The 14,860-nt window shown below is 52.3% G+C and overlaps 1 protein-coding gene, 1 long non-coding RNA gene and 1 other non-coding gene across 4 annotated transcripts; 2 read left to right on the forward strand and 1 right to left on the reverse strand.

The window, feature by feature from the left end:
* The first annotated feature begins 879 nt into the window (after positions 1–879).
* Positions 880–3,330, forward strand: LOC125401864 (uncharacterized). Its single transcript, XR_015738691.1, has 7 exons — positions 880–912; positions 1,208–1,237; positions 1,335–1,367; positions 1,927–1,980; positions 3,039–3,068; positions 3,165–3,197; positions 3,270–3,330. It is a non-coding gene; the product is annotated as an uncharacterized LOC125401864 (transcript).
* A 5,339-nt stretch (positions 3,331–8,669) lies between these two features.
* On the reverse strand, positions 8,670–11,508 carry LOC148121036 (uncharacterized). 2 transcript variants are annotated; one of them, XR_015738919.1, is made up of 3 exons: positions 11,321–11,508; positions 10,433–10,564; positions 8,670–9,017 (listed from the first exon to the last, which is right to left on the reverse strand). It is a non-coding gene; the product is annotated as an uncharacterized LOC148121036 (long non-coding RNA). The 2 variants fall into 2 exon arrangements; XR_015738920.1 differs by lacking the exon at positions 10,433–10,564.
* Grep1 (glycine rich extracellular protein 1) lies at positions 10,902–14,488 on the forward strand. The gene is made up of 12 exons (XM_087910784.1): positions 10,902–10,918; positions 11,004–11,177; positions 11,474–11,608; positions 11,739–11,783; positions 12,095–12,136; positions 12,243–12,272; positions 13,203–13,262; positions 13,357–13,386; positions 13,477–13,536; positions 13,945–13,989; positions 14,086–14,139; positions 14,309–14,488. The coding sequence occupies exons 2-12, from the start codon at positions 11,162–11,164 to the stop codon at positions 14,332–14,334; spliced, it is 543 nt and encodes a 180-aa protein (XP_087766910.1). The 5' UTR covers positions 10,902–10,918; positions 11,004–11,161; the 3' UTR covers positions 14,335–14,488.
* The last annotated feature ends 372 nt before the right edge of the window (positions 14,489–14,860 follow it).

Here is a 14,860-nt window from a genome sequence, read left to right on the forward strand (position 1 = left end):
ACTGGATGAAGACAGGAATTGAGGAAGGGAAGGGCGCAAAGTAAGGATCTTTGATGGGAAAGAAGGGCTATATACACAGGTGAGGAGGAGAGCAAACGGAGTCAGGAACCCAACGTTAAGTGCCCTAATCCCAGACTGTTCCTCTGGTTCTGTCCTTACATCTCTTGTGACCAGAGGGGAAACTGGGGTTCAGAAACAGACGAGACATCCACATTTAGCCCTCCTGGCTCCCTTCTAAATTCTCCCCAACCCAACAGGCTTTGGCAATCCAAAATGGTTACATACAAGGTTGAATTGTCAGAGGTGTAGGCAGTGGCCCAGAGAGATTCCTGCCCTTCTGCCCGTCCCTAGACTAAACTTCTCCTTTCTCCTTCAGGCTACAGCCCCTCCCGTGGACTGGGAACAGGTGAGCTGCAGTGAGAACTTGAGGGTCAGGGCAGGACACTCCCCCAGGAAGAAGGGCCAGACAGCAGCAGGGAAAGCAGATACAGGCAAACAGAAAACTAACTGGGCACGGTGGTTCACGCCAGGGAGCCCCAAACTCAGAACCTGAGGCAGGAAGATCACTGAGAATTCCTCAGCCTGGACTACATAGTAAGTTCTAGGCTAGCCTGGGTTACAGAGTAAAACTGTCCCACCCCTGTCCCCACCCTAAGAAAAGAGTAAGGAAATTAGGAATGGACACTAGGTACTGGGTAGATGCTCAGCAGGAGACGCAAGGGAAGGATGGTTCGTGCTATGTCCACTCCTTCACATCCTTTGATCTGAGCCTAGCCCAGAAGGTGGGAGTAGCCATTGAGGATGACTATGTGAACAACAGGTAGTTCTGGGAGACCCTCGGCCTGGTGGTCCTCGGTGCTCACCTGTTTTCTTTCTCCCCAGCCTTTGGAGATGCTAAACCTCAAAAGCCAGGTGAGCTCTACCAACCTAGCTCTCTGTCTTTCTGTCTCTCTTTCCCACACCCCTCTCCTCCATCCATCTAACCAGGACTCAGCAACACCCAGTCAGGTGAGCACCATGGGGTGGGAGGATGTCAGCATTTGGAGGCCTTCTTCTGTGGCCTCAGACAAGAACTGGTGGATGACAGGGGCTGAGGAAACATTTAGGGTTGTCAGTTTCTATCTTGGTCTCAGAGAAGAGTTTCGAGGCTCCCCCACTTCAGCTGGGACCCCACACTTCCTCCACTCAACCCTTTCTCACCTCACAGGCTCTCCAGCTCAAAATGGCTATGGAACAGGTAGAGGTGGGGCTGCCATGGGGGGGTTGGGAACCAAGGGCTGTCCCTAGGAAGGAGGAGTTCTATGACCCTCAGTTGACCTTCATCTCTTTCTCAGGTGTTGGTGGGGTTATGGAACCTCCAAAGCCAGGTGAGCCTTCCCCGGGTGATATTTGTCCTTCTCTATAGTACCCCCCAACTCCGTACCTCCCTGACGCCCTACCCTGTCTCCGTAGTGTTTAGTAATGCCAATGGTCTAGAAGCAGGAGCTTGCCCAGATATAGCGTCCTGTCAAGGTGAGGTGTAGAAAAGTGGGGGTGTTCCCATTTGGGGGTGTGGTACCACTAGGTTAGTTCCCCTGGACCTCAAAGAGACAGAGCTGGTGACTTAGGAAAGGCAGGCAAGAGAGACCATGACAACCTCTGGCGTCAGGTGTGGGGAGGAGAGAACAGACAACCCTGTCTCACCACCATTTCAACTGAGCCCCAGACACCGCCTTAGGCCTCTCAGTTCAGAAAGGCTATGGAACTGAGATCCCAGGAGGGAGGCTTGGTCCCTGGGGTCGCATCATCTGCCTTGACTCTCTCCTCAGGCTTTGGAGGAGTTATGAAGCCCCAGAAGCCTGGTGAGAGCCCTCTCCATGCCGGGTCCTCTTTCAGCCCAATGCCCACATCCCCTCTTTATTCTTCTTTCTGACTCTTTCACCTCAGGATATGGACCTGGACTGGCAGCTGGAGTCTTTGCAGGGACAGGAACTCAGCCAGGTAAGGACCCTGGGACCAAAAGGAGAGAAGCTGGTTCTGAAAGAAGAGCAGGGCTCAGTTCTCCATCTGACTCAGGCCTGGGAGGGGATTGCCAAGTTCAGGGGTTGGAGATCCTGTCCTGCCCATATCTTAGCTCCATCTCTGCCCATGACTCCCTATGTCCTCCAAACATGCCCACCGATGGCCTGCTACCCTTTCCTCGGTATTTAATGGCAGAAATGGCTTGGGCATCAGTAGGGCCCTGAAGCAGGAAGGGCCACCAGGTGAGAGTAACTGAGGCAGGATTGTGAAGTTACTGTGGGGTGGTGAAGAAGGCTCAGAGGGCAAGGGATATCAACCTTGTTATGTCTGTCTTTAGCATAGGAGGGGGCATGAGACCTCAGAAGCAGGAAGCCAGGCAAGAGAAAAGCCTGCCCCTTGCCTTTCTCCTACTCTGCTTTTTCTTTCTTTCTTTCTTTCTTTCTTTCTTTCTTTCTTTCTTTCTCTCTCTCTCTCTCTCTCTCTCTCTCTCTCTCTCTCTCTCTCCTTTTCTTCTTCTTCTTCTTCTTCTTCTTCTTCTTCTTCTTCTTCTTCTTCTTCTTCTTCTTTTTGATTTTTCAAGACAGGGTTTCTCTGTAGCTTTGGAGCCTGTCCTGGAGCTAGCTCTTGTAGACCAGGCTCGCCTCGAACTCGAACTCACAGAGATACACCTGCCTCTGCCTCCAGAGTGCTAAGATTAAAGGCGTGCGCCACCACTGCCAGGCTCTTTCTTTCTCCCTCTTATGCTGCATCTCTGACTCAACTCTGTCATCTCTAGGTTTCATCTCTCCCTGTCTCCATCTCTGTCCCTGCACTACCTCCCAAGGGCAGGTCCCTTCACTGGCCTGCCAGACCTATTGTTTGAGAAGTAGTCTCCAGTCTAGGGAAGTCTTCTAGGCTGATCTTTGGGCATTCCCTAAGAGAACTGCTGGGGGCCTGGGCCACAAATGTCTGGGGTAGGTACCATGGGAGTGGTCTGGACCATCTCAATCTAGCCTCCTACTGGCCTGGCTGCAGCCACTGCCTTTCTCTGCCCACAGCCCCTGCACCTCAAAATGGCCATGGACCAGGTAAAGGAGGAGATGGGAGGATTGGGGGGAGTATGTTCTAGGGTTGGGGTTCTGGGAAGCTCTGAATTTCTTACCTAGTCCTTCTTTCTTTCTCAGCCATCAGAGGGGCCATGAAGCCTCCAAAGCCAGGTGAGGACTGCCTTCTGTCCCAATGTCCCTGTGTGGCCCACTCACCCCTTACTCTTTATTGCTGTCTCCCAGGGTATGGCAATGGGAACGGAATCAGAGTTGGTGCTTTCCCTGGAGTTGGAGCCCAGCCAGGTGAGGGTACCTGGGCCAAACTGGGGATCTGGAGATGAGAGTGAGGGAGAATCTAGGGGAGGTCATGGTCTGGGAGAGCAAAGCTGTTTTCTGTGGCCCAGTGTGGTGTGTGCCTTTAATTCCAGTACTCAGGAGGCAGAGGCAGGCGGATTTCTGTGAGTTCTGGGCCAGTCAAGGCTTCATTATAAAGGAGGAGGAGGAGATGGTTATTTCTGGGATCAAGTCTTGGAGCACAGACCTGTGATCTCAGATACTTGGACGCTGAGACAGAATGGCTGGAAGTTTAAGGACTGCCTGGGCTGATGAGAGAGTTCAAGGCCAGGCTGAAAAGCTCATGAGCTCCTGTCCCAGAAAGAAGGGGTAGAGACCGGTGATGTCCCTCAGCTGGAATAGGGCTAGTCCAGCACAGGTCAAGGTCTGGGTTGGAGCCCCAGAACCACGTAGACTGAGCTTCGTGATATGGACCTATAATTCCAGCATTTGAGAGGCAGAGGTAGGAAGACCAGGAGTTCAAGATCAACTTTAGTTCCATAGGCAACTCAAGGCCTGATCGGCCTACATGAGACCTCGTCTCCAAAACTAAATAAAGTGGGCACATCTTTACTCTCAGCACTCAGGAAGCAGAGGCAGGTTGATCTCTGTGAGTTTGAGGCCAGCCTGGTAGATGTATATAGAGTTCCAAGCCAGGTAGGGCTGCATAGTAAGACTTTCTCAATAAATAAATATATAAAAATAAATAGGGGACCGGGTAGTAGTGGCACACATATTAATCCCAGTACTTGGGAGGCAGAGGCCAAAGGAGTTCTGAGTTTGAGACTAGCCTGGTCTATAGATTGAATTCCAGGACAGCCAGGGCTTCACAGGGAGACCCTGTTCCCTACCCCATACACACAAAATTAGTAGGAGGAGGATGGGAAGGGAAAAAGAGAACATAATAGTGTGTGTATGTGTTTGTGTGCATGTGTATGAGTGTGTTTGTGTGCGTGTGTGTGTGTGTGAAAATAACCAAAATCCACGAAATGCATAAATAAAATTGTCAAAGAATTTTAAAATAGATTAAAATAAATAAAAGTAAAAGATGACCTAGGATATAGTTCAATGGTAGGGCATTTCCCCAGTGTGCACTGGGCCTCAAATTTAATCTCTAGTACTGAAAAAAAAAGAAAAAGAAAAGAAACAAGAAAGTTGATTCCTGGGATAAGTGGAGCAGTGTGGGGTCTGCATGTGGCTTAGTTTCCCTGGGTCTCCCCCAGGCTTGGGAGCTGGCACAAAGACTCAGAAACCAGGTGAGCAGGCCCCTGTTCTTCCCACTGTCCTCCTGACTCTGTCCCCACCCACCGGCGACCGTCTTTTTTCTACTCCTCAAACTCTCGGGTCACATCCAGTTTTCCGTTTAGGATACGGCAATGGAAACAGTCTGGGGGCTCAGCCAGGTAAGTGCCCTGGTGGAGAGGCAAGTGGGGGGCTCACCTGGGGACCCTAAGGCAAGGTTTTTAGGAGGTCACATTCATTTAACCAATCTCCCAAATGTGTCCCTGAGCCAGACCTGGTGCTGAGCCCTATGGACACCACCAAGGTAGCCCTAGTTCAACTACACACAGACTGGAGAGTTCACTTTATGGACCAAGACCCAAAACTTCTGTAGGACATGGTGGCTCACACCTGTAATTCCAGAGCTCAGGAGGCCAAGGCAGGAGCAACAAGAGTTCCAGATCAGCTTGGGAGACGCAGTGAATTCCAGGCTAGACTGAGCTACAAAGCTAAATCCTGTCTCAAAAAACAGCATCGTCAGGTGATGGTTACTCACGCAGGTAATCTCAACACTCTGGAAGCAGATGCAGGTTGATTTCTATGAGTTCAAGCCCAGCCTGGTCTACAGAACTAGTTCCAGAACAGCCCAGATGACATAAAGAAACTCTGTCTTGAAAATCCAACCAATCAAACAACAACTAACAGAGAAAAAAAAACAACCTGAAAACAGGGCATGGTGGCACAAGTAATCCTAGGATTTGGGAGGTAGAGACCTTCTATCAAGGTCACCCTGGGCTAATAGTAACTTAGGGGCCAGTCTGATAAAACTGAGCTTAGTGATAAGGGCCTCTGTGTGTGTGTGTGTGTGTGTGTGTGTGTGTGTGTGTGTGTGTGGTGTGTGTCACCCAGGCTTTCTTAGAGCTCACTCTTGTAGACCAAGCTTTCCTCGAACTCAGAATTCCACCTGCCTCTGCCTCCTGAGTGCTGGACTTGAAGGCTTGTGCCACGACTACCTGGCTAATGATGAGGGTCTTTAATCCCGCACTCAGGAGGCAGAGAAGTATCCATGAGCTCTCCAGCCTACTCTACATAAAGAGTTCCAGACCAGTTAGGGCTACACGGAATGGGACCCTGTCTTAAAACAAACAAACAAACAAAAAAGAAGTAAAGATCCAACTGGGAAGGAAAGAGTGAAGAACAGGTCCATGGACAGGGCAGGTGGAGCCAGGAGCTGCCCAGCATCAGCCTCGTTCCCGTATAAGAGCGTCCGCACCTCCTGTGTCAGCTCAGAAATGAGGGTACCTCCCTTATGCGTCTCATCCAGGCTTTGGAGGGGCTGGAGAACCCCGGAAACCAGATGAGCTCTTACGGCGCCCATCCTTGGGCTTACATCCCCGCATTTCTCCTGACCCGCAATCTCATTTTCTCTCACTGTTTCCCCAGGACTTGGGAACGGAAATGGGCTGGGTGCTGGGGCCTTCCCAGGAACTGGAGCCCAGCCAGGTGAAGCACTGTGATTTTTTCAACACACACGCCTGGGAGGGAGTGCACAGGTGGAGGTCTAAAAGTCTCTCTCCTTCCCCAGGCCTTGGAGAAGGACTAAAACCCCACAAGACAGGTGAGACCCAGCTGCTTACTTTCCGATTTAGCCTCACACAGCAAACACTCATTCAACAAACCACACCCCTTCTGGTCTGGTCAGGTGTGGAGCCCAAGGCATGATGGGAAAAACAGATAGGACATTGGCTTGGTACCGAGGCTGTCAAGAGAGCCACCCTGAGCATTCCAGGACAGAGGAAGTAGAAACAGGGGAGTTTGCTGTGGTTCACTAAAAACCGGTGGAGACCAGAGAATCATGGTAGAGACGTCCACAGAAAGAGGTTGCGGGCCCTAGAAACAGCTGAGGGGCCAAGAACGCAGAAAATAATGTATATGAAGGAGAGAGATGGCATCCAGAGCTTTCGAGAGGCAAGACCTAAGAAGGAGGTTAAAGGCACATCACAGAAGACAGAACCATCACTTTCTAGAACATGAGTAGAAGAAAGGAACCCAGGAAAGAGACTGAGGAGCAGCAGAGGACAGAAAGGGGGCAGAAAGTGAGGGACTGCCAGAGCCAGACCTGGGGGACAGATTCAGGGCAGGACTGTCTTAAGCACTGTGGGTCTGAATACTCAGGCCACGAGGATTGGATGCCTCAGGGTGGGGCAAGGAAAACAAGGAAGGTATAAGAAGAGAGCACACAGTATGACTCATGCTAGGACCCTTGCACAACTGTCTGTGGGTGGATGGAGATGGAGCTCCAGGCCTTGGGTAGAATTTCAGAAAGAAGCCTGATATTTAGTCTCTTTTTCCCCCCTACTAGGTCCTGCACCACAGAATGGCTATGGACCAGGTAGGCTGGGCTCCTTGGGAGGCCCCCAAGTGGGAATCCCAGGTCCCTCACTTTGATCTTCTTTCCTTCTGAAACCTTGTCCTGACCTGTTCCTCTGCCAGTCTCTCCCCGGGCCCTGAATTCCCCTTCATGCTCACTTTTCTCTGCCCCCAGGATTCGGCAACGGGAATGGACTTGGCCTGGGAGCCCAGCCAGGTGAGGGTGGTGGGCTGTGTTGGGGGGGAGGGTCTATGTGCCCACAGCCCACCTTCCCTCTCAGATTTCAGAGGACAGGGCCAGCCATTGAGGAGGAAGGTTGGGCAAGTCCTCAGGAACCCTGGTTTTTTGCATGACTGTGAAGTGGGGGCTGACTGGGGGCCCTTGCCTTTGTTCACCTTGTCCTTTGCCCCTTGTTCACCTTGCCCTTTACCCCTTGTTCACCTTGCCCTTTACCCCTTGTTCACCTTGCCCTTTGCCCCAGGTCCTCCAGCTCAGAATGGCCATGGAGTAGGTACAGGAGGGGATGAAGGAATCGGGGTGTGTGCTAGGGCTGGGGTTCTGTGGAACTCTCAGTTCCTCACCTAGTTTCTGGTTCTTCCTCAGCTATCAGAGTGGGCGTGAAACCTCCAAAGTCAGGTGAGGTCTTCCCTGTCCCCATGCCCCTGTACGGCCTGCTCACCTCTGCATAGCCTGGCCTCTCCTTACTCTTTACCACTGTCTGCCAGGATTTGGCAATGGGAACGGAATTGGACCTGCAGCCCAGCCAGGTAAGGCACCAAAAAAAGCTGGGAGGAGTTACAACCAGGGTACTAGGATTCTAAGAGAGGCATTCCTGGAGTCCTGACTGATCCCCATTTCTCTATCATGTTTTGGGTCGCATGCAAAACCCCAGAAGGCAGGTGGTATTCACTCCGCCAATGATTCTGTCTCCCGCCAATGATAGGGCTCCCTCTTGAACCATCTCCACCATAATGGTGCTCCCTCTTGAGCCATCTCCATAATAGTGCTCCCTCTTGAACCATCTCCACAATAGTGCTCCCTCTTGAACTGTCTCCACCTTCACTTATCCCTCCAGGGTTTGGGAATGATAATGGACTGGGAGTCCAGTCAGGTGAGATAAGGACCTGAGGGACCCACATCTGGGGTGTCCTTCTGTGCTCCCCTCCCAGGCCTCGGAGGGACAGAGTTGGTACAGAATTGAGGGGGTGCTGGGAGCAGGCCTCCAGGACTCTAGAGTTCTAGTTTTGTACAAGAGAAAAGTTGCACCTCCACCTCAGTCGAACCCCACATCCTACACTTCCCCCTTCACACAGGTCTGGCAGCCCAGAATGGATTTGGCATAGGCAGGCAGGGGTCCAGAAAGGACTGGCAGACTTTTATACAGTGTGTGTATGGGGCAGGGGTGAGCAAGCAGAGTTTGCCAGATGTGTGTGTCTCCTACAGGTTTTGGAGGTGGCAGGAAACCCCAGAAGCCAGGTGAGTCCTGTCTACTTTGGGTCTGTCCCTGCCTTAGTTTTCTATTACTGTGATAAAACACCATGACCAGGGCGGGCGGTGGCATGGTGGTGGCACGTGCCTTTAATTTCAGTACTTTGGAGGTAGAGGCAGAGGCAAACGGTCTCAGTGAGTTTAAGGCCAGCCTGGTCTACACTGTTACACAGAGAAATCCTGTCTCGAAAAACCAGAAAGAAAAAAAAAGACACCATAGCCAAAGCAACTTGGGAAGGAAAAGTTTTATTTAGGCTTCGATGTCCTGGTCACAGTCCGTCATGAAGGGCAGACAGGACAAGAACTAAGGCAGAGGCCACGGAGGAGTGCTGATTATTGGCTTGCTTCTCTAGGCTTCCTCAGCCTGCTTTCTCTCTGCACCTAGGACCATCAGCCCCGCCCACAGTGAGCTGGGCCCTCACACACCAGTCACCATCAAGAAAATGCTCCACAGGGCTGGAGACATGGCTCAGTGGTTAAGAGCACTGCTTGTTCTTCCAAAGATCCTGAGTTCAATTTCCAGCAACCACATGGTGGCTCACAGCCATCTGTAGTGAGATCTGGTGCCCTCTTCTGGCCTGCAAGCATACATGCAGACAGAATACTGAGAATACTGTATACACAATAAATAAATAAATAAATAAATAAATAAATAAATAAATAAATAAATAAATGAACAATAAATCAATCAATCCCAGGCATTTTCTCAGTTCAGAGTCCCTCTTCCCAGAAACTCCAGGCTGTGTCAAGTTGACAGAGCCAGCCAGCACAGGGCCCTGACCACGCCCCCTGGATCCATGATCACGCTACCATGCCTCCCTCTCTGGGACAGTGGACTGGGACAGGAAAGATGAGGACCTACAGCTCAGATGGGCCTCTTAAAGAGCCTGACTGGATGGTGGGAAGATGGGCGGTCTAGCCTGAGGCTTAGGTCCTGTGTCTTCCTTCATCAGAGGAGGGGATAGCCCTTATTCCCCCTGGCCCCTTCTCTGGAGGCCCCGTCTCACCCCATCCCCTTTCTCCCCAGGTTATGGGAATGGAAATGGACCGGATGCCCTGCCAGGTGTGGTCTCCTGGGCGTATGTCTTACGGTGATGTTGGGAAACTGGGCAGATGGGGAGGAGGGTTAGGGACAGATATCAGGAGGACAGAGGGTTGAGGGGACGCCAGTCAGCCCCTCTCTGTCTCTTGCCAAATGTAGGAGTAGGAGGGAAGCCTCAGAAGCCAGGTGAGGTTATGTTCTTTCTCCTTATCTCTGTCCTCACCACCCTAGTCCTTCAGATCATGGTGGGAAGGGGTCTCCTAGGCCTGTCTTCAAGGAGTCTGGCCTTAGTTCCTATGAAGGAAATATGTAAATCAGTAGGAATGCTGGGGATTATGAAGCCAGGGAGGGAGGTGAGAGACACTAAAGGACCCCTCATTCTGGCCTCTTATTCCACGGCCCATCTATAGCATCTTCCCTGTCCTCCCATAGGCCCTGCTGCTCAAAATGGCTACAGACAAGGTAGGAGCAGGGTAGGCTTATGAGGCCCAGAGGTAGGGGACCCAGCATCCCTCACCTGTACCCTGTATCTCTTTCAGACTATGGAACAGACATGAAGCCCCAGAAGTCAGGTGCGGCCAGCTCTAGCCTGAATTTCCACCTATCTGCTTCCCCCCCCAAACTTCCCTCCCTCTTTAATGCTCCCCTCCATCTGTATCCCCAGGATTTCGGAATGGACATGGTCATGGAGTCCAGCTGGGTAAGGGAGTTTGTATTTGGTGTCCAGTCACTGTCCCCCGTCAGGTCTGCAGGTTCAAAGGAGTCTCTAGCTTCTGGCCTCACTAAAGGGGAGGCCAAAGTTCCTTCCTCTCTAACGTAGTTCCATCCTCCGCTCACTTCTCCCTCCTCCTCCCAGTTCAGAACAGCGATAAGCAGGTCCTAGGGGCTTGAGGGGTAACAGGCGAGGGGCTGGGAAAGTCGAACAGAGGAAGCAAGTGGATAGATACTCACTCTAGGACCTACCCGAAGGGACCCCTGGTTTCTGCAAAACCTGTCCTCCATCTCTCTCCGCTCACTAGACCCTGCAGTTCCCATCAGCTTTGGACCAGGAAGGGGAGGAGGCATAGATGTGTAGGTCAGATGCTAGACATAGATCAGAGGAAGGTCTTTAGAGGAGGGGTAACGCCATTTGTCTCCATAGGGTACAGAAATGGGCTGGGAACTAGAGCCTTCCAAGGCAAAGGACCACAGCCAGGTAAGGGGCACAGAAAGGGGAAGAAGGCACCTTAGGCACAGATGGTCCTGGGAAGGGGTGGGGGGGTCCCCCATGCTCTGTTCATCTCACTTCAGGCCTGGGCAGCTTCTGAAGCCAGGTGAGGCCCTTTCTGTCCCTCTTTCTGACTCCCTTGTTATTTCCACACCCAGTGGTAGCCCGGTTCTCATAGCCTGCTTTCCTCCCAGGGTACATGCCAGAGAACAGGCTGGGGGTCTTCACAGGTGAGTGTGGGGGGTAGGGTGGTGGGACAGAGCTTCACTCCCAGGGGAGGGTGTGTGTATGTGATCGGTTCTCTGTCTCCACCAGGCCTGGGAGGGGCAATGAAACCTCCGAAGACAGGCAAGTGAGAAAGCCCCCCTCACTCCTGCCTTCCGTTCTCCCCTGCCTCCCCTGTCCTTCCCTCCACCCCCATCCTGCCCTTCATTTACTGCTTTTCCTCCCCAGTTTACAGCAATGGACAGGGAATGGCAGCCCAGCCAGGTGAGTATTCCAGCCTGGTCAGGAGAGGGGTCAGAGGGCACGGCTGGGAGGTGGAGGGATTGGGTGGGCTGACAGCCAGCGCCCTTTGTCTCAGCTACCTTATCCCTCTGAGCAGTCGGGCCCACAGAACTTGGCTGTCTCACCTGGTAGATGTCTCTGGGAGTGCTGTGAATGTCCTGGAAGCCACTGCACTGCAAACCATGGCTTGTCCTGACCCAGGCGTCCCGAGTGACACAGGGTGAAGAACCACCCGGAGCCAGCTCCTCACACTTGGCCTCCCGCTCTCCCTAATCTAGGTTCCTGCCATGGTGGGGTGGCCCCACCACAGCTCCTCCCCAGGTCCCCCACTCCTGGAGCCCCGTCAGATAAAGGAGGTAGCTGGGGCCTGAAATCCCAGCTCCTACCCCCAGTGCAGAATGGTAAATTCCCAGGTCAGTGTGGAGCCTGCGGGTAGGGAGGCGCCAGGAGGCATGTGACACCGGGAGGGGCTGGGCCTGGCTGCATTTCTCTGAAGCTCTGAGGGAACCTGCACAGGGCTCATTTCTGTGTCTCTCATTCCAGCACCAACCCCTGCCATCCAGTGGGGACTGAAGCCTCAGAAAGCAGGTGTGAGTCTGTCTGTCTCCAAGTCCTGACTCTCAGAGGGGCAAACCCTCAGCTTCTCTATTCCTGTCTCTCTCGGGCATCAGGTCCTCTCATCATCATTATCCTCAAGCTGCGTCAGATACCCTAAAGCCAGGAAGTCCCTCTGCAATCAACCCTCAAAGTCTCTTGCTGTTTCTAAGTTCTTCCTATGACTCTGTTCCATGTAAGCAGGGCAGTTCCTGCTACTTCCTCAAGGCTCCTAATGTCAGTACGTGTCCCTTAGGAGATCTGCGGTCTCAACCCTCCATTGCTAACCTCCACCCTTTTCACAGGTTACCAGGCCTTCAATGGCTATGGAGCTGAAGCAGAACCGGGTGAGAATGATGTTTCTCCTCCCCTTCCCTTCTTCTGTGTTCCATCTCCAGAAGAGGGGAGGGAAAGGCCAGGGTCATTTCTGACCCACAATCTCCTCTCCCTCAGGCTTCCGTGGCCTCAAGCTGCAGAAAGTTGGTAAGCCCTCAAGCAAATCTGTCTCATGGCCAGACTTTTTATTTCTGGTGCGCTGTCTCTCTCTGTTTCTTTGTCTGTCTCTGTCTCTCTGTCTCTCTCTGTCTCTGTCTCTCGCTCTTCCTTCTTAAGACAGAATCTCACAGTGTAGCCTTGGCTGGTCATAATTCATTGCAATCTGCCTGCCTCTGCCCATCTGCTCTAGAGTGCTGGGCTTACAGGAATGTGACTCCACTGTTCTGTTTCTTATTCACCCGACCTCCACTCCTCCACGGTGGTGGCCAGTGACAGTTGTGACCCTGTCTGAGGTGGGTACGGTGACAGTCAGAAGGAAGTTGGGGAGAAAGCAGCTTTGGAAGCTGCCCAGAAGGGAAGTCAGGGAAGCCTTCTGGAGAAGCAGCGGGGAAAGCAGCATTGGGACGGCCGGATGTGGAGGTAGATGAGGGAATCAGGGGGGTGGAGCTGCCAAACACCCCAGCCTTTCTTCTTTTTACTTTCTATTTTTGATATTATTATTATTATCATTATTATGTTTTGGTCTTTTGGCTAACCTGGAACTCACAGAGGTCCACTTGCCTTTGTCTCCCGAGTGCTGGGATTAAAGACGTGTGCTACCACTGCCCGGGATCAGAGAACAGCTTTATGTAGTCAGTTCTCCCCATCTTTATGTGGCTTCTGGGAACTGAAGTCAGCACATCAGACATGCACAGCAAGTGCCTTACTGGCTGAGCCATCTCAGCAGCCTTTCTTTTCTGTTTGGAGATAGAGACTTGTATAGCCCAGGCAGACCTTGAGATTTTGGTTCTCTTGCCTCAGTCTCCCAAGTAGCTGTAATTCCATCCCTGCACCACCAGGGGTAGGAGTGGGAGGGGGTTGGGGCTCTGCCTCTTCAATCTGAATTGCTCTGTTATCTCCTTGCTGCCCTGCCTGCAGGTTTCTATTACGGAAATGGAGCTCTGGAAGCTGGAATTTCCCCTGAGATCCTGCAGTCAGGTGTCTGGGGAGGGGGTGGGTGTGGGGGCTGAGATGTGGGGCAGGAAGCTAGACTTATTACCACCCCCACTAAACCTTCTCTTTCATCCTCCAGGGTTCCCCATAGCCAGTAGTTTTAGGAATGGTGAGTTGGACCCAGGGTACCAGATACAGTGAGGAAGGGGATGGACCATAGTCGGGAGCCTGGTAGTAATAAATAACGGATCTTTTGCAGGATTCAGGGAAGAGACTCTTATGTATCCTAAGACAACAGTTCCAACCCTACAGAGAAATGGTAACATAATGATGATGATGATGATAATCAAGCAAGGGCAGTTCAGAGCCAGAGGGACAGGGGCCTCCTGAGAGCCCATTTCTGGGGGATAGTGTACCCATACTAGTTCTCCCCCTGCAGGTCAGGATGAAACCCTGCAGGGCTCCCCCTGGCCAGCCCTCCAGCCCTGGGGGGCTGGAATGAAGGCAGGCTATGGATATGCAGGTCTTGGGAACCAGGCAGGTAAATGGGGTGTGTGAATAAGGGTGGGTAGGTAGTATCAGGTCCTGAGTCCAGGCCTCGCCCATAGCTGTGTAGAGGGAAGGAGGGAACATACCCGAGCCCAGCCTGAATGCTGTACTGAGATTTGGAGGAAAGGAAGGGGACCCAGGGCTATGTAATTTGGCTACCCTAACCCTTCTTTCCCAGGACCCTATGGGCACCTGAGGCCAGAGCTGGGACGGGAACACTTTGGTAAGTGAGAATCTCTACAAGTCTGGGGTGAAGGAGCTGGGTAGGCAGAAGTCCCCTGGTGTCCCACAAGCCCCTGTCTTGTGGTCTGTGTTGCAGGGGGTTCTGAAGTGAAGGCTGATGCCAAGAGCCAGCTAGGAAACCGTTACAGAGGTAAGAGGAGTCATGGTGGCCCACATGCTCCATTCAGGGGCCACCACTGTCATCTCTCCAGGTGTCCCCAGTCCTTGGGAGGGATAGTAGACTCCATGGCCCTTAGACTGCTGATTGATGACCTCAGAGACATCCCCAGTGCCTGAAATGCTCTTCTGCCTCTCCCCAGGACACTGCCCTTCTGGGAAATGCTGAGCGCTGAGCCTGTCCCCTGTCCGCCCCGAGGGTCTCTGCATTAGAGCGTGGTTGGGGGAGCACAGCTGGGGGATCTCAAGGCTTGCCCAGGACACTGCCCTGCCTGTGGTATCCTCTGGGCTGCAGTATCAATAAAGCCGTATGATTCTTTGTTGCCTCTGTGTCATGGAGAAGTGCTGATTTTGATGAGGGTGGCACATCCTGACTCACCACTCACCAGGTGACACTCAGCCAGGCGCTCTATTCAAAATGGAAGACATGACAACAAACCAGATTGCTTCCAGTCTAGGGAAAACATGTCCAGTTTAGGGGTCTTTTGGCTGGGTGTGTACCTCAACTGAACCCTGTCACGTTCAAGGCCCTGGGTTTGGCCTCCAGCACTGGAGAAGAAAGACTGCCTCTGAAAAGGGTCCTGGGGGTCTAGGATTTAGGGAGTGTTTGCCACGCAAAAGAACACTTTAGAACTTGTTTTAATTTGTAATCATTCACCTAAGTTGTTAAAGAAGCTGGGTGTGATGGCTGTACT

Source organism: Myodes glareolus, chromosome 9 (genome assembly GCF_982192425.1).
Source record: "Myodes glareolus chromosome 9, mMyoGla1.1, whole genome shotgun sequence".
NCBI classification, from domain to species: domain Eukaryota; kingdom Metazoa; phylum Chordata; class Mammalia; order Rodentia; family Cricetidae; genus Myodes; species Myodes glareolus.